The following is a 20,287-nucleotide window of genomic DNA, read 5'->3' on the forward strand; positions in this document are numbered from 1 at the left end:
TTTGTTTCTATGATATAATATTTCTGCAGAGCTTAACTATGTATTATATTAGACAAAATTTCTAGAAGAAATTCTAAATTAAAATTAACACAAGATGGTGACTAACTGCCCACTTCTAGACAAAATTACTTAATGTCTAATTAATAAATAGCTAAAAATTGGCTTCTTGGCCTTTTTTGAAATTTTGTGGTTATCAAGCTTCTATATCAGCTTCTAGTCTGAGAACTTATCACACCTTTTTGGGGAATGTTTTCACTTGGAAACCAAAAGACCTTGTTTTTTTTTTGGCTATTTTACTTTAAATACTTTGAATATTAAGCATGGGATGTTATTTTGTCATTAAATTGGATATATGGCAAAATAAGATTGGTTGAAACGTATAGTTCTTGAGAAATGGATAGTTGTCTTTTAAGTTAGTCTCTAGGTTAACCCCTACTTATTAGTCAAACCATCCCAGAATTCTAGAGCAAACACTTCAGATATTTATATCAATTTATATATAATATAATAGTGAAATGTAACCTCTATAAATTTATTATCTCAAACAACACATAGTACTGAAGGCCTCTTAATAACCTTCATTCAGCATACACTATGTATGTTGGCTTTTCATATATTGCAAAGTGTGATTTTGAATCTTCAACACATGGATGTTAGCAGTTATAGAATTCATGTCTTACTTTGAGTCAATTATTTTTTTCTACACACAAATTAATCACAGTAAATTAGTTAAATTATCTAAATATTACAGATTGTATGCTACTACACCGGATTGAACTAAAAAACTTACTTTAAGCCTGTTACCGGTGTGCCTCACTTAAAAAACCGTTACGAACGTTTTTGAACTATTAAGTTCTTCTTCAGGTAACTGACGACCGTTAATCGAATGCAATTCGAATAAAATCCTACTGGAATACGATTCCGAATTCTATCGCTTGGATCGGTGACGTCATCCAAGCATGCGCTCCTTTACCAGCTGTGTGCTATCTTAAGTTCTTGTTTATGAGTGCTTGCCATGCAGTTGACAGGGCGATTTCGTCTTTGTTGTTGATGCAGTTATCTTCTCTGAGAGTAGCCATATATATGCAAAGAGCTTCTAGCCATCTAAGATGGTGTACGCATTGAGTTGTGCGAATTAGTTTGGCTTGATTGAGTAAAGGTTCTACTTCCGGATCTGAGGCATAGATAGCTAGAGCGGTGGTGGACCTCGCGTGTAAAATATCACTTGCGTGTTCTTTTAGTCTTACTTCCAGGGAGCGCTTCGTGGATCCTACGTAGACCAGGCTTCTGTCCGTTCTATGGTCCATAATCGGGATGGAGTATACCCCCGGAAGTCTTTCTTTGTTGGAAGTGTCTTTACCGTTCCTTAATATATCTGAAATTGTAGCGCATCTTCTATAGGCGATGCGGATATTCTTTTTCTTAGCTATTGTTCTGTATATTGCTTTAAGGTATGGATTGTATGTGACCGGTATGAAACTAGGTGTAACTTCATTGGGAAGCTGGTTAGGTTGTAGTTCTTGGCGTTGCTGTTTACGGACCAATTTACGTGTAATCCCATGGTAGCCGTGATTCTCGGCTATGTGTTCTATACGTTTCAGTTCGGCTTGGAGAGATCTCTGGGAGGACGAGTGTGTATGTGCCCTCTTAATTAAAGCGTTGAAGGCTGCCGTTTTATAGTGTGGCGGGTCACAGGATCCTACTGGTATATAGAGATGTTCCGCCTCTGGTTTGCGGTAGACTTCCGTGTGGGTGGTTGTTTGGTCGAATTTGATGTTGATGTCGAGGAAATGTGCCTCTGAAGCGTGAGCTTGGTCTATCTTTAAGGTCATGCCATAAGGATTATCATTGAATGAATCGAGGAACTCTGATATGTCGGGTTTCAGCCTCCACAGGATGAGAATATCATCTATGTATCTTTTATAGAGTAAGATGTTCGGTAAATACTTCGTGATGATCTTAGATTCCAATTGTCTCACCACCATCTCACAGAGATCTCCAGCGATGGGGCTGCCCATCGGGACCCCTCTACCCTGGGCATATGTGACCCCATTGAATTGGAAAAAGGAGTTATAACATAAGAGATGCGCCAATTCTAAGATCTGTTGATGCATAGAGCTGTCATTAACGATGTTAAACAGTGTGTCTCTAAGAGCGCAAAATACCGGTGGTAGTTTGATGGAGGGGTATTAAGGAACGGTAAAGACACTTCCAACAAAGAAAGACTTCCGGGGGTATACTCCATCCCGATTATGGACCATAGAACGGACAGAAGCCTGGTCTACGTAGGATCCACGAAGTGCTCCCTGGAAGTAAGACTAAAAGAACACGCAAGTGATATTTTACACGCGAGGTCCACCACCGCTCTAGCTATCTATGCCTCAGATCCGGAAGTAGAACCTTTACTCAATCAAGCCAAACTAATTCGCACAACGCAATGCGTACACCATCTTAGATGGCTAGAAGCTCTTTGCATATATATGGCTACTCTCAGAGAAGATAACTGCATCAACAACAAAGACGAAATTGCCCTGTCAACTGCATGGCAAGCACTCATAAACAAGAACTTAAGATAGCACACAGCTGGTAAAGGAGCGCATGCTTGGATGACGTCACCGATCCAAGCGATAGAATTCGGAATCGTATTCCAGTAGGATTTTATTCGAATTGCATTCGATTAACGGTCGTCAGTTACCTGAAGAAGAACTTAATAGTTCAAAAACGTTCGTAACGGTTTTTTAAGTGAGGCACACCGGTAACAGGCTTAAAGTAAGGTTTTTAAATATTACAGTTAAGAAATGGTAATGCTGCCTCTCCAATAATAATTCAATTAATTAAAATAGCAATACACTTTAACTGTAGGTGTAATTTAATAGATATATTTTGTCAAATACATAACCAAAAATCTAATTTTACTTTTTAATGTGTTTGTTTATATAAATGAATAATATAATATAAATGAAAAATGATTGAACAAAAATTTTGAATAGAAGTGGTTTTCAAATATTGGTTGATAACAGTTGAACTAAAATTTTATCTATTTATTTAATATATATATATATATATATATATATAATCTTTTTTTATGTATTATGACCATAGTATATATTTTTTATTTATTTAAAATATTAATATAGATGCAGCGAGCTCCTGTTGGCAGTGTTTCTTCGGGTCGTCCCATTAAATGTGTTGTTGTTGGAGATGGTACAGTAGGAAAAACGTGTATGCTTATATCTTACACAACTGATAGTTTTCCTGGAGAATATGTTCCAACAGTGTAAGTTATTTTTCGTAATTAAAATAATTATATATAATATTTTTTTATGAAATTTATTTTTAAAATATGAAATTATTCAATTTCAGTTTTGATAACTATTCAGCAGCTATGATGTGTGATGGTATTCCTGTAAGTCTTGGATTGTGGGATACAGCTGGTCAAGAAGATTATGATAGATTACGTCCTCTTTCTTATCCACAGGTTATTTTTAATGCTTATACATTAAATTATAAATTTTAATTAAGTTAAATAAAATTTTCATCATAACACATTTGTAGTCAAAATAACACTAATTTACAAAAAATTTTCACGATAGATAGTGTTTTACTTAAAACTTTAAGCATTCCAATAAAAAATTTTTTAATATTTTATTTCATGATTGTTTTCTTAGTTTATAAATAATTGAAGTTGCAAAACGTTGAAATTAAATGACAGGTGACCAAGAAATCGTTGATGTTAAAAGTAACTTGCATTATAAATCGCACATCATTTTATGCATTAAAAAATTATAATAATTAGAAAATGTGTTTTTGATTCCACCAGAACTTATTTACATATTTACATTTACATTAACCAAAAGCTGCATTGCCATTTGCACCTGTTTCAGATATACTCAGATTGGCTACTTACACAAGTTGCTTCAATTTTTTTTCAATTGTTTAATTGTCAATAATGCTTGATATTCTATATTTTATTGTCATTTCCATTTTTCACTTGCAATCATTGCTTTATTCAAAATTTTTTAAGTTTTTTCTATAGGCAAACATCGCTGAATGAATTCTAAAATAAATCTATTCTGCAATGGATGTTTAAATTACCATATATCTCGACAGATAAGACAATAGTTGAATCATAAAAAAAAGACTCCCAAAATTTGGGGTCGTCTTATAGGACAGATATATGCTAAAACTATAAAACTATGACGAAAATTTATACCTTGTCTTATCTGTCGAGATATACAGTGGGTACAATTTATAATAGGTGCCAGATAAATTTTAAGGAAAATGAAGTCATCTGAACCAAAAATAAAATAAAAAGTTGCAAAATGTATAATGTAACATTCTTGATAATTACAGATTAACTTTATTAATTAATTAGAGTATTAAAATTCTTGGAGAAGTCGGATCACAGAATAATTTGGTCTCTATTACTGTAATGTGATTAAAATGTCCAACAGAAGAATGAGATGTTAGTTCTTGGTTTTTGAATTGACTTGTTCAGCTTTTAAAGATATTGCATGTAAGAATTTTCGGTATTCAAATACCTGGCATAAGTTCTAGGAGCAATGAAACTTTTTATAATTGAATAGTTCCCAATTCTTGCATTTGAATTCTTTCATTTTTAGTTAGAATCAGTTTGGATTAAACCATGTAATAAAATGTTTCGTGCATATGTAATAAAAGTGATTTTACTAAAAAATGAATGTAACTGTGTGACATTTGTCTAGTATACTTTAAAGATTTAAAAAAAATCTAAAACCCATTCAAATTGGAAATCTGTCAGAATAGAAGGAAAAATTTGGCATTATGTTATACCAGTTTATGCAGGTTTTACTATATATATTTATATATATTCTTTCTGTCCTGTGTGTGCTAAGAGAGATTTTTTAATCACACCTATTATGGTTCATCTAGGCAGGGAATGGGAGTGGCCAGATGATGAAAAGCACAGGACCTAATATATCCAGGTCAGACTACTGATGAAAATTTTTGTAGTTGCTTATGCAGATTCAATACTGAGTCTCCAGAATGGTAGGCTGATATCATAACCATCTCTAATGAGTCATCAATGCATCACTGAAACTTTTAGGTGCTTAAATATGTCAGCATAGTATATGATAAAATGACAGACTACAGATTTAAACATCACTTTACAAAAATTTCCAGTCAAAATAACAAACATGGTCATTTTAACAGTGACCTATTATACATTACTCAGTTTCAGCACTGTAATCGACAGCAAAATTACCAAAATAGATCTTTGTTAATGTCTACAGTTATAACACTATATTAATCAAAAAACTAAGATTGAAAGAATAATCTGGACATAGTTGTTAGAGAAATTCATAAAGAAATGTTACAAAATAAATTAGAAATGCTTAGTAAAAAGAAATCCCTGACAATTTTAAGAACTACTGCTGTCTTACTCATTAGTTTTCTAGCATCTAAATGTAGCTAACAAAGTAAAATCAGTGATTTAAAATCCAGGATAATGATGAAAGCCATTATGTCTGTTTAAATAGAATGTAACGCAACAAAAATTAAATACAGTACGGTGTTGATTTGATTAGTCAAAAATCAATTAACATAAGTCAACTTCAGAGTATTAATTCCAGAAATTATTAAGTTTTTACATAATAATAATTGCTGTTGATCTCCTATAGGTCACTACTGAGCTATTATTACTATTGTTGTTGTATTAGAATTAATATTTTTATTTTAAGGTATTTATCGTTTTATTCTTTCCCCTACCAAATGTGATTGATTATCCAAAATTGTTCCACCTGGGTTATTTTGGATAATTGATACTCTATAAATAACAATAAGAAAAACAATACACATTTATTTCATGAAATCACTACCATGATATAATTGTTTTTTTATTGTATTGTTTTTTTATAATAATGCAGTAATATGGAGTAATTAATATTATTTTAAAATAAGAATTTTACTTGTCCCCGCTTTCTAAATGTGCTTGCTTAAGCAAATAAGTTACATTTTTCCATATATAAACATCATCACTAGACCTGATACACTATAAGCTAGGCACCAACCAAATGCCGAAAATCTATCGGGCTAGATATGGCTAAATACTAAATAAATTATGTAACCAATTTTGCATTAGAGGGAAGCATTAGGTGCCATCTCTTATTAACTTTAATAATTATAATTTTTAATTAATTAAATAATTTAGATCCACTGGAAGAAAGTTAATAAGAGACGGCACCTAATGCTTCCCTCTAATGCCAAATTGGTTACATAATTTATTTAGTATTTAGCCATATCTAGCTCGATGGCATTTCGTTGGTGTCTAGTATTTTTCCATAATTATTTGTGATATTTCAAATATACCTAAGCCTAAAGTTAAATGGTATTCAAATTGCATGATTTTGGTTTGATGTAGTTAGAAAAATGCAATAAAATTTTATTTTACATATGTTCATTTTAAAATACTGTGCTAAACTGAAGTATTTTCATTGGTAAAATTTAATGCTTGGATCTGTGCTAATTATTATTATATTACAATTGTGTTTTTGCAGTTTTCAATTTATACATTCAAAAAGAGAGATTCATTTTGTACTACATTTTGACTGTATGCATAGCTCCAAATCAGAAAATTTATATAGAAGTAAATGGAAACAAAAGACTGGCTTTGATAATGTATTTAAGATTAGATCCTCAATGTCTTTGCTAAGCTAATTATAAAGAAAGGGAAAAAAAGGATTGGAAGTGATAGTAACACAAATGACATAAGATTTTTAAACATTTTTTCTGAAAAAGAACAGGAAAAGTTTTTATCAAGAAGCAAAGAAGATATAGAAAGAAGTTTCATTTTTGATCATTTTATATTAGTTACAAAATGGAACCTTGGAACATTTCTCCATTTTTCTTATAAATATTAATCTTGATTTACACAATTTCATTTTACGTGGAACCAGTCTACTGTACAACTTGAGGGTTAGGTGTATATATTACAAACAATTGTGAAAATTTTATTTGAAAGTTTTCCAAGGCATAATAATTTGGTTTATTGAAAAGAATATTGATTGCGAAAGCATATTTTAATGAAAAATTTTAATCTTTTTTAATAGATATTTATATTCTATGAATGTTTTGTATAAGGCATATAAAATATTTTTATATAATTTCAGACTGATGTCTTCCTCATATGCTTTAGTGTAGTCAGTCCATCTTCTTTTGAAAATGTAACTTCTAAATGGTATCCTGAAATTAAGCATCATTGTCCTGATGCACCTATTATACTTGTTGGTAAGTCATGCAATAAGCAAACACTTTACAGAAAATAAATATAAATTGTATTTAAATTGATTTTGTAAATGCTTTCTTCAATGTTATAATTATTTTGTTATTAAATATTTAAAAGGTACTAAGATAGATTTGAGAGAAGATAAAGAAACTCTACAGCAGCTTTCAGAACAAGGTCTTTCTCCTATTAAAAGGGAACAAGGACAGAAATTGGCCTCTAAAATTAGAGCAGTTAAATATTTGGAATGTTCAGCTTTAACTCAGCGTGGTTTGAAACAGGTATTAAAAATTTTATTTGTTTTAGATAAGATAGTATATAATTGTAATTTTCAATTAGTCCATGGTCTTAACATATTGTTGGTAGTGGCAGTTGTCTGGAACTTGTTTGTTCTATTGCAAGATAAAATTAATTTTTAGATAAAATGATTTATTTTCCTATTTTACTTTTTGTCACGGTGGAAGCTGTCTTTGTTCAATATTTCTTATAATTGTGTAGAACTGAAATTAAATAAGCAGAAGTTGTTTACCATGTCATTTGTTGCTTCCTTGATGATCAAGTATTTTTGACCCTGGCAAATTCTATGGATCAGTGAATCCCTTTTTTAGTTGAATGGCATGGTAAATGTTTATTTGGTCTGGAGAAAACCCACATGTTTATCAACAAAAATTCTCTTGCATTAGCTAAAAATCACAATGTGAGGCAAATTTATGGCATCCTTCATCATTGGACCATTTTCTGTAAAGAAAACACTGTGTCTAAGTCAGTAAATGTTTTGTCTATGTTACTATGGAGACATACTTTAACACTTTATCACTGTATTTCAGTAATAAAATTATTTGGATATCACAATCTTTACACAAGATGAAACTTCAGTGTGCAAATATTATTGTATTAGATTTCACCAATGATAGAGCACATATCCAATCATTTACAACAGCACAGCAATCACGATCATTAAATTTGACTGTTTGTGATTTTTGGTTATGGGGGATGCTTGAAGAGCCTTGTTTATGAGTTTCTAACTAACAAGGAGACAGTCAGAGCTTCTCCAAATCAAATGAAATTTGGTAAGCATGTAGCCCTAAACACAAATAGTTTCTTCTCCAAATAATAGGACCCACTTCTCAAACATTTACAAAAAACAAACCTCTGAAAATTGAGTGTTTAGCTTATAAGTTTAGTAGTTCTACCTATCCTAGGAATGGCAGTGGCCAAGTGGATAAAGTTCTAGGTGCTAGAGCAACACAATATGGGTTCAATCCTCCATGACTTTGTTACATATTTTAAAAAAAACTATAGCTATTTTATTATTTTACCATATCATTAGCATTATTATTATTATTCTTATTCCTTTCATTTAAAGCTTATAAAACGAGATTAAAAATTGTGACATTGTTTCCTGTTTAGCAAAAATGAAGTTTCTGTAGACTTAACTCTTGTATGTCATTAAATAAAATTTTTATTTATTCATATTTATTTTCAAATATTTTCACTCATGGTTTCATACTAAGACATCACAAGCAAATAAGCTCCAGATATTACTGTGCATGAATGAAAAAATGAGAAAGAAGTCTGATATGTAAATAGGATAAGCATAGTTGCAGCAGTTTTCTTTTAATTGTTAATATTATGGGTAATTCCTTCATGCACTCGTGTTTGCTACACTTCAAATAAAACAATACTACCATATCTGAAACTAAATATGAAGAAATAAAAATTTTATTTACTGTATGTTTCCGCAGATAAGACGATAGTTGAATCATAAAAAAGGCCCCCAAAATTTGGGGTTGTCTTATAGGACAGATGCAAAAAAAAAAAAAAAATTAGATTGAAATTTATATAAATTAAAACCATATTTAAAAATTGGACAAACCATAATTATTTACTAGTAGAGAGTAGGGCATGTCCACAAAATAGAATAGCCCACACAATGTTTTTGTGAATAGTCAAGGCCATTATCTAAATGCCTGAAACAGTGCGAACGTTTGCAACAATAGCAAGGCAGAAAATAAAATTTGTTCATTCGAAAAATTACAAATAGGACATAATTCCGTATACGCTATACAGTATTATTATCCAGATGATGATCGCCGATCTGAACTAAATTCATAGGCCGTTGATAGTTTGGGTGTTGTCTTATAGGACAGATATATGCTAAAACTATAAAACTTTGACAAAAAATTTATACCTCGTCTTATCAGAAGGTTGTCTTATCTGCGGAAATATATGGTATTTTTTATTTTATTTATTTAATGTTTGCATCTCATTGTCAGTTTGAAACTTTTCCCCTCAAAGCACATGACTGGCACAACTCTATTGTTAAAGGAAAAGTATGATGTACAGGGGCAAGCCACTACTAATTTGAGGTGGAGAGCATATATTTTACATTAAATTAATTAAAAATTGCAGCCCAGCTTTGTGACAATGTCACAATAAATAATTGCTCATTTTATTATTATTTTATTTTAGATTTTATCAAGTTAACACTTTATTTATCCTTCATATTGCAGTTGAACAGATAATCACATTTTAAAGCATCAATGTACCATATTCTTTGTAAAAATGCATCATAATCAGAATTTTTTTCCCGTCTCTTATCTATACTGGGCAATTTATGTCTGTCTATAACAGACAGAGACTAAGATCACTCATACAGCTTATAGTACACATGAATAAATCAATAAAATTTATCATAAATACATAAAATGAATCAATACAGTTTTACTGCTTCTATTAATTTTTGTTTTACTCATTCAAAGCTATTAAATAGTGTAAATAGTAATAATTAGCTATTATTATAGAATTAATTAGAAAACAAAATATGAACTCAGTTTAAACTTCTTGCAGAATGCTTACATTACAGGCTAAAAAAATTAGTAACTTACATTTAATCTTGGTAATCTATATAAATAGTTAAATGAAACTACTAAGCAAAATAAGAGCATAAAAGTTGTTACCCACCGAATGATTGTAATTATTTTTATTAATTTTTTTGTTGTATTTCTATTGTAACACTAATAATAAGGATGATTGAATTGAGTTTCTTAATAAATAACTCAGAACCAATATCTTACAATTAAAAATTTCTACTTTATTTTATATTAGGTCTTCGACGAAGCCGTTCGAGCTGTACTGCGGCCAGAACCACAGAAACGAAGACAAAGAAAGTGTAAAATTATCTAGTTTATTGATTTAAAGTCATATTGATATATTGTCAGAAAATGCAGCTTTAACATAACTGTGTAACCAAAGATGGAAGAATTGTTTCTACATCTTATGCCTAGAAATTTCAGGTTTATTTTAATATCTCTGAAATGCGAGAAAGTAATTTTTTAGTTATTTTTTGTAAGCGTGTTGATACCTGTGAAAAGTACTAATTTTTATTTAGTTCCTAAAACTAAAAGATTTCTTAATTTAATATTCTCTGATAAATAATGTCTTTTTGTATAACTCAATATATTTTATATTCATGATTCACATTAGTTATTTGTAATTTATAATAATAGTAAATACTCATGACCAATGGAACACGTTGTGCACTAAAATTTCATATAAAAAACATATTATTTAGCTATGTTTCCATATGAAGTCAAAAATTTGAAATTGAATGTTCAATGCATTTTATTAAAATGATGATTCCAAATCTTTCTATCAATGTATATCTACTTTTTTAATTAATATAAATATGTATATAATCTTTACTAGATATACTTTTGCTACATTTTTTTCATTAAAGAAAAAAAGTGCATAATTATGTAAGATTTTAAATTTATCCTTTATAGATTGTTTTATTATTTTATTTTTCAAAAAAATAAAATACAAATACTTATATATTTTTAAAATATTTAAAATATAAAATACAAAAAAAAAAAAAACATTTATTCATTTAAATACATTTTTAAGATTGAAGTACAAATTTCTTTAAATATTTTAAAGACAGAGTTTTCTTGAGCATATGCATATATGCTCAACATATATTTACATAAACATTTTAAATAAAGAAATTAAATATGATTTTCTTTGGTTTTACGCTAATTTGAAACTATGTCGAGAGCTCGTGTCAGTTTGAAGAAATAGGATTTTAGTTTCCCCCACCCTAAAACAATAATCAAATAATATTTAAATAGCACAATATCATAGAACTATGTGTAAAAGATTTAGAATGAAATTGTTCCATTTGTTTGAAAATTATTGTATCTAAATGTGTTGTGCAGAATTTTGTACTTATCTGTTAAACTAAGCATTTTCAATCAATGATCTGCATAATGGATCGTTAATTACTACTTATAAGTATTTAATTAACATAGATTTAATTAATTTGCTTATAAGTTTAAGAACACATTACTTTAAGTCATTTAAAGTCTCAAATTCAGTTTTAATTTGTTAGAAAATTTTTTAATAAACAATATATATTTATTTCACATTAGAATTCAATTGTATGAAAGCTTTTAGTGTATTTATGATTATAAAAGGAAAAAAAAAAAACACATTTGCCTAGTAACAGTCAAACAGATTTGTCCGTTTTACATTTAAGATTGTTAAATACTGTTATTTATATAGTTTTATTTATTATTTTTTTTTAAGTTATTTACTGATTATGTTTTACAAACATACCTACTTTTTTCATAAGAAAAAAGATACAAAAAGAGACGTATTAAAGTAATTGGATTCGGAAAGACTGTCGGTTATTCTTCTCGTACTCTTTTTAGTCTAATTGATCTGTTTTATAATCCTTATTTTTAAAATCCAAATTATCAGATTGAAGAGAGATTTAACTGGAATCAAATTCAATCTTATTTGTAAAATGATTGTTCAAAAAGATTATTTTACAAAGAAAGATTTTAAGTTCTATAAGAATAATTATTAAGGAAATTTAAAATGGAAAGCTTATTAATTTTGATAGTTTTTTTTACAGAATCATTAGAAATTACTATACTCTTGTACTTTTTTCATATTCATTATCATAATTTAGAATAATTGTTGATTATTGACATGTTCTGTGCATTGTTCTCTTGTATAAAAAAAACGTTTTGATAATCTCCATATTAAATACATCAAAAAGAAAAGTCATAAATTTTCCTAAACTGTCTTCCATAAAAGTTTAAAGATTATTAAATATTTGTTTCTGTTTAAACTTTGAAAGAATTCTCTCAATTGATTTTGTAATTTGTTTTTTTTTCTTTTTGTTTTTTAATGGTAAAAAGAAAAATATGCAGTAATTATTTGCCTACATCTGTTTCACTGATATTTTATACGACAATGAAGTGACCTTGCAATTTTTCTCCTTTTAACGTATTTTATTAAAGGCATCATTTTAGAAATTATCCTTTCAAAAACATTGTAATTAGTTAGTTGTTGGAAATAAATTAGTAGTGTGTCAAATTTAATTGCCTTTAATATTAATATATAAATAGTAAAATCACAGCTTAAATTTGAAAGAAAAAAGTTGTGATTTTATTAATAATTATCAAAATATTGGCAAAATAAATCATCAGAGGTGGAAATAATAGATTTACAGTAAAACAAATTTATAGAACAACTACCATCGCTTTCATAGTTTAGAAATTATTTTGTAAATTATTGGCTGTTGATGGAATATTTTGTTAACTGCACTTGCATATTTGCCTTTGATCTCATTGTTCAAAATGTCACAATACAGCCAGTATCTTTGCCCTTCCAATCAAGTGTTTTCAGCTCTAGTTGATGCCAATGGCAGTAAAAATCTAAGTTTAGCATCTGTTATAAACAGCAATAAGTGTTTTATGTATAATACAACTTTATAACTATAGAATTTGATATGTGACATTTTAGTGTATCATCATTTTTTGCCAATATGTAGAATTCATGAATCATTAAAATTCTCAGGAATTTTAATTGAAATGTAATTTCATTTAGTAACTTTTGTGTCATTCGTGTATTATTATACTATATTTATATGGTATTTTGCAGAAAATGTACTTAAATGTAAAAAAAAATGAAAATTTAAAATTTTGTATATTTCAAAAAAAAAGAAGAAGAAACTTTTTTAATCTTTATTTAAATTTATCCAATTGGTTTATTTTCTATCATGTATAATGCTAATTATATCCTTGTTGCAATCTATCAAAACACTTAAAAAGAAAAAATTTGTTACATTTTCTATGTTGTGCAATAGAAAATTTAAAAGAAATCACTTGTTCTCTCGAATTTGTAAAATGAAATTTGTTTCTTTTTGAATCCATGAACTGTAATTCATCTCTAGCAGAAAAAAAAAGAGAAAAATTGACTATTTTTTGAAGTAATCTAGTTGAGCCATTAATATGCAGTGCAACTGATTAAAAAGATGCCATGAATGGATGCCATGAAAATATATCTTTGTAGCAATTTTTAATTTATACTGTTCATTTGCACAATCATTAATGAATAAATTTGTATGCTGACAGTTTTGAGAAATTTTCTGGTTTGTTAACTTTCACATTTTAATTCACATACAGTAATAAATATTTAATAGTGCTATAAGTTTGGAATTAGAATAATGTACAAGGTGTACCTTAAAAAAGAATGTTAATAGTTATAGTGTGCGTGCAGTCGCTACATTAGGGATTGTACTTTTTTTGAGAACTCCACATTTGGGTCACGACTTTTTGCAGATAAAAGTTGAATACTTTTATATTCAATAATAATAATAATAATAATAATAACTCTCCCGTGGTCACCACCTGGTCGTGGTGGGAGAGCCCAGTAATTTTACTGATCCATAGGGCAATGCAGGCTGGAGCATAAGCTCCTGGTATGGACACCCATGCCAGTAAGGTCTATGGGGAGAAATGAAGCTAAGAGTGACCACGCCCACATTCTGTGGAGATATTCATCATGGTAATAACTAGATCAAAGTGTGATACCGGCTCGGACGTCGCCCGGGTTAACAAGGTCCGCGTTCGTGGGTTAGGCAGAGGCTCACGTTCGAAAAATAGGTCACAGTCTCCCTTGGTTACCGGTGGCGAAAGCAGCACCGGCCCAAGCATGGCTACTGCAATGCCCTCAACAGATGTGAGGAACCAACCCAGCCTTGGTGTTTCTGTGGCAATGCATCCACAGACCACAAAGGCTGGAAAACCACGCCAACGGATGAAATGGACAGTAGAAATGAACGAGTTTATCATCCGTACTTATTACACCATCACAAAACTCGAAACAAACATGACAGCATACAGACAACAACTACACCATAGATTCACACAACAGTATCCTCACCTCACTGTCACGGAACAAAGGGTTGTTGATCAAAAAAGAACAATTATACACAACAACCTTATTCCACAAACAACACTTGAACTTATCAAACAACAGGTTGCTGATCAAATACATCAACAGACAGAAACATCTAACATTAATGAAGATCATGTAACCTGTCAGGATAATCCAGCAACAAGCATTGATAATAACACACATACAACAATTACCACTAATGATACTACAGACACTTCCTCATCCATCACTGATAACATAGACTTGGATTTAGTTAATACGCTCTCACTTATATTTCAGGAAACACTCACTAAATATACAGGTACAGATCCCACACAACGACCACGAATACCAAAAATCAACACGTCAAAGGAAGTAGGAAAAACACTAAATTATGTAAACACTCACTTACTACCACACTACATTCATTCAATTTCTACACTTGCAGACATTCATACATTAGTTTATGCTGGGGCAGTCACAGTAGTGACACACCATGGACTGAAAGTACAATCACAGACAAATACACAGAAAACACAATTCTATCACAAGCCTGCCTGGCAGAGAAGAATAGAAACACAAATAAATGACATTAGACAGCAATTAGGCAGGCTAACACAATACACTAAAAACAACATAACACCCAAATTAAGGAAACAGCTCAAAAACATTTTCAAGAAAATAAAAACACACACAAAACATGAACATCACAACACACGCATTACAGAATACATTGATACACTAAAACAAAAACTTGCTGCCAAAGCACGTAGACTCAAACGATACAAAACATGTACACTACGAAAACAACAAAATAAATTATTTACAAACAATGAAAAACTCTTTTACAGACAAATTAATAACAAAGCAAACACTGATACACAGCACAGTGGCACACCAACAGAAGAAGAACTCACAACATATTGGTCTTCTCTTTGGTCCAGTGCTGTCACGCACAATGCTGATGCAGGCTGGATCGAGGAGGAGAACAGAAACTTGCACAACATACCAACTATGCCCTGTGTTGAAATAAACATACATGATTTCCAATACACTGTTAACAGAACACACAACTGGAAGACACCTGGTGTAGACAACATTCACAATTTCTGGTACAAAAAGTTTACATCACTGCACCAGGAACTAGCTAAACATCTAACACACATCATCATCAATCCACAAGACATGCCAAATTTTCTTACTCAGGGCATCACCTACATGAAACCTAAAAACAACAATACCACAGACTCTACACAATACAGACCAATTACATGTCTTCCAACACTCTACAAATTATTGACATCCTGTATTGCAAACAAAATATACAAACATGTTGAAGAACACGACATTCTAACAGAACAACAAAAAGGTGGTCGTAGAAACCACAGGGGATGCAAAGAACAGTTACTCGTAGATTCAGTCATTCTACGGCAAGCACACAGACAACACAGAAACATACACATGGCATATATAGACTACAGAAAAGCATTCGACAGTGTTCCACACAGTTGGCTGCTACATATCCTACACATGTACAAAATACATCCATCACTCATTGCATTCTTTCAAAACACTATGCAGCACTGGAGAACAACACTACATCTCAGGGCCCATAACACTTCCATACAAACAAACCAAATTTTTATTAGGCGAGGAATTTTTCAAGGAGATTCCTTCAGTCCTCTCTGGTTCTGCTTAGCCCTGAACCCATTATCCAACATGTTAAACAACACGCAATATGGTTACAATATCAGACACGAAAAAACAACACAGTATACACTGTCACATCTCATGTACATGGATGACATAAAACTTTATGCATCCACACAAAAACAACTTCATCAACTCCTACAAATCACACATTCATACACCAAGGACATACAAATGGAATTTGGCCTAGATAAATGCAAAACAGTTCACATAGAAAAAGGAATCCTGAAGAAAGAAGATTTTGCACTTGGAAATGGAGACATTATTGAATCCATGGAAGAAGGCGAGTTCTACAAGTATTTAGGATTCCAACAGGCCAAACTAACAGAACATACACAAATAAAGCAAAGATTAATTAAAGAATACCAAAGTAGGTTAAATGCTATTCTCAGAACACAATTAAATGCAAAACACACAGTTAAAGCAATAAACACATATGTCATCCCAGTACTCACATATTCTTTTGGAGTTATACATTGGACTCACACTGATCTTGAGCAACTCCAAAGGAAAACAAGAACAACACTTACTAAGCATAAACAACATCATCCTAAATCCGCCACAGAAAGATTAACCCTTCCACGTAAAGATGGCGGACGTGGCCTGATTGACATAGTTAACCTTCACTACAAACAAATACAGTCACTGCGAGAGTTTTTCTACAAAAAACAAGAAACATCACAATTACATAAAGCAGTAACTCTAGCAGACTCGAATAACACACCATTAAACTTACACTCACATCATATGGACACAACACAACATATAAAAAGCATAGACACCATTAAGCAATCGTGGGCTCGAAAGGCACTCCATGGCAGGCATCCTTACGATCTGGCCCAGGATTTTGTTGACAAAACTGCGTCAAACAGCTGGTTAGCTCGGGGATGCCTCTTTGGGGAGACGGAAGGATTCATGATTGCCATACAGGATCAGGTCATAAATACTAAAAACTACAGAAAACACATACTCAAAGATGCAACACTCACAAATGACACATGCAGAAAATGTCACATCATGCCAGAAACTATACAACACATCACCTCTGGTTGCAAGCTCTTGGCACAGACAGATTATTTACACAGACATAACCAAGTAGCAAATATAATACACCAAGAGCTTGCAAAGAAACACAAATTAGCAGACATCCACGAACCATACTACAAATACATTCCACAGACAGTATTGGAAAACAACATGCACAAAATGTACTACGACAGAGCCATAATCACAGATAAAACAATTTACCACAACAGACCAGACATCACACTCATTGACAAACACAATAAAATCACATACATTATAGACATATCCATTCCAAACACTCACAATATACAAAACGCATGCACTGAAAAAATTAGCAAGTACACAGAACTCGCCCAGGAAATAAGGCATCTGTGGAGGATGGATAAGGTGCTTATTGTACCTGTTGTTCTCTCCTCTACAGGTGTCATACCACACACACTACACAAAAGCCTGGGCACATTACAATTGAATAGAAACACATACATCACACTACAGAAGGCCACTATATTGAATACATGTCATATTGTGAGAAAATTCCTGAATACAGACACACACACTGATACACTTCTTTAATTTCTGTTTTGGTTACTATGCCTTGACTTTGGTCCGGCATAGTACACAGCCACCGGTGTTAACCGAGTATATCTCACTTAACCCAACAAAATAATAATAATAATGAATGACTCCTCCCAAATTTATTAAGTTAAATGTAGGAAAACAAAATTGCAAAAGAAAATGGGTCGATTCACTTGATTTTTAACAAACAGCTCCAGAGAGATGTGTCATTCTGTAGTTAATAATTTTTATGATTCTAATAATATGAATGAAAACAACTCCATGAATACATTGATTGTGAAAACTAAATTAATTTATGTAAAATATTCTTGCTGAAATACATTATGATAACACCTGCTTTCAATTTTCATTATTATAAAGAATACTTTTAAAAAAGAGCCGTTTGTTCTGAAGTTTTAGGAATTTATATAAAAGACTTATGCAAATAATAAAGTTTCACCCGTGATATTCAAATTTATGTAAGAAAGATATTGTTTAAATTAGAATTGATTGTAGTCTCCATGTGATCGAATGCGGGTTTTGATTCTCTTATGCATTATTTCACAAAATTGCACTTTTATTCTAAAGATGTTATTCTGAGCTTTGTCAGTCAAACTTGCAACTGAGGCACTTGTAAGTGCAGAATCGAAAGAAAGCTGACATGTCATGATAATGATAATGCTTTTAATCATGCTCCAGATATACTCACACGGAGACAAGTTAGTGATCTAGCAGGTCATGAGAGAACATTTACATCCTAGGCTTCTAGTCTCCAGTTATGTGAGTAGAAAAAAAACACCTTTTTAATGGAACGAGCATTTTGAACGTTCGTTCCATTTTTATTAAGGAAATTCATTCATTCACTGTAGAGCATACTCTACAGTGAATGAATGAATTTCCTTGATGAAACTTTTTAATAATTAATTTAATTTAAAATAGATGCTCTCTACCTCAAATTAGTAGTGGCTTGCCCCTGTACATCACACTTTTCTTTTAACAATAGTCGTGCCGGTTATCTTAGTTAATCGGGGCCCGTCTGATCTCGTCTTTCATTTATCTAACTTTTTGAAATTAAGGAAAGATGGACGGAAAGTAAGAATTTATAGGGGTATATATTTTTCAAATTTCTGTCCAATTAATACTAACGGTATAAGATCACAGAGGTCTAAAAGCGACGGCCGGACGGCCGAGCTTAACGGTTAAGGTGGCAGCCTACCGCCCTGGGGTGGTCCGCCCGGATACGTCGGGCCCCTTCCCTCACCACTGGCCGAACCCATAATGGGCTTGCTTAAAGAGGCCTTCGTAGTGCCCACAAAGTGGAAAGAGTTTTAAAAAAGCCGTTAAGATACTGCCTGGTGTTAGCGTAGGCATGCAATTTTTAGTTTTTATTGGCATGCCTTATAAAACCAGTTCAGATAGATATTGTGCAGTGGTTGGCTGCCATAATGGCCAGTGTTCTTTATAAATGGTTTGCAACTGTATGCGATTTACGGTACACAAAAACATGATGCGTAGAGATTGTCCATGTAGTCAACCATTCCAGTTACATTCGTTTCCATATAATGAAAATTTAAGAAGAGAGAGGGTAACCAGCCATACATGATAAATAACTTTCCCATCATTAGATCACAAGTCTATACAGAATGATTACTTGCAGATAGAGTTTGTGATGGCTCTACATTTGTCTTAAGTACACAATTGTTTTGTGACAATTTATTAATTAATTAAAACTTTACCTGTTTACCACTTGAAAAATAATTATAGGAATTAAGACTCCTATAATTAAACATTTGGTATTCATAGGCTTCAGTGGCGTGAAGTGACATTTGATGATAGGGAAGCTGCGTTTCCATAAAAATTATAAACAGTGGCGTGTCGTCCATGGAAGCTGTGGAAGCACTGCTTCCCTTGTATTTTCTAAAATATAAATTACATATTGTGCGATTATTTTCATATTTTAACGTACTTTGAATTAAATTAATTAAAATTAATATTTTATTATAACTGCATTGTGTATCTTATTACAAATTTCTATACTACATGTGAAAAACAATTATAAGATTGCTATTGTATATCCGAATATAAATTCGTACATGCATAGTCCCAATGGAAGCGCTGTACTGTGGAGTACGGGACAGCTTTCACCGCCAAAATATTTGAATCGCGTAAAGCAGCCAGATCACACGCATTCGTTTTACACAGTACCAACTTCGCGGTTTAACTCGTGGATGCTACGCACCAAAATATCGTATAACGCTTCCAATGATTCTATCCAGGGCCGGCATAGCTTCCCTATCATCAAATGCCACTGCACGCCACTGGTATTTTCTCTATTATTCATCTCTTATTTTGTCGCCCAGTTGACGAAAATACATGAACCTTCTCTAGAAACTTGTGGGCAAAGTTGCCAGATTTGGCTACCTTTTTTTTTTTTTTTGGTTTGGCGTAAAAAATTTGGTGCCTTGCTACTTTTTGGGCTACAAAAATTTGGCTCGCTACATATCT

The 20,287-nt window shown here is 31.6% G+C and overlaps 2 protein-coding genes across 2 annotated transcripts; one reads left to right on the forward strand and one right to left on the reverse strand.

Moving 5' to 3' along the window:
- Positions 1 to 983: 983 nt before the first annotated feature.
- On the reverse strand, positions 984 to 2,018 carry LOC136973266 (uncharacterized). The gene has a single exon (XM_067267978.1). The coding sequence runs from the start codon at positions 2,016 to 2,018 to the stop codon at positions 984 to 986; it is 1,035 nt and encodes a 344-aa protein (XP_067124079.1).
- Positions 2,019 to 3,132: 1,114 nt separating this feature from the next.
- On the forward strand, positions 3,133 to 13,696 carry Mtl (Rac family small GTPase Mtl). Its single transcript, XM_067267968.1, has 5 exons — positions 3,133 to 3,277; positions 3,364 to 3,478; positions 7,149 to 7,266; positions 7,382 to 7,542; positions 10,370 to 13,696. Exons 1-5 carry the CDS (start codon positions 3,138 to 3,140, stop codon positions 10,445 to 10,447), a joined length of 612 nt encoding a protein of 203 aa, XP_067124069.1. The 5' UTR covers positions 3,133 to 3,137; the 3' UTR covers positions 10,448 to 13,696.
- The last annotated feature ends 6,591 nt before the right edge of the window (positions 13,697 to 20,287 follow it).

The sequence above is a fragment of the Centruroides vittatus genome, unplaced genomic scaffold, assembly GCF_030686945.1.
Source record: "Centruroides vittatus isolate TY-2023 unplaced genomic scaffold, ASM3068694v2 contig_3125, whole genome shotgun sequence".
Classification (NCBI taxonomy): Eukaryota; Metazoa; Arthropoda; class Arachnida; order Scorpiones; family Buthidae; genus Centruroides; species Centruroides vittatus.

Coding starts and splice junctions, on each gene's coding strand:
- LOC136973266 (XM_067267978.1), bottom strand. CDS start 2,018: ATGGGCAGCCCCATCGCTGGAGATCTCTGTGAGATGGTGGTGAGACAA.
- Mtl (XM_067267968.1), top strand. CDS start 3,138: ATGCAGCGAGCTCCTGTTGGCAGTGTTTCTTCGGGTCGTCCCATTAAA. Junction 3,278..3,363: donor GGAGAATATGTTCCAACAGT/GTAAGTTATTTT, acceptor ATTCAATTTCAG/TTTTGATAACTATTCAGCAG. Junction 3,479..7,148: donor GTCCTCTTTCTTATCCACAG/GTTATTTTTAAT, acceptor ATATAATTTCAG/ACTGATGTCTTCCTCATATG.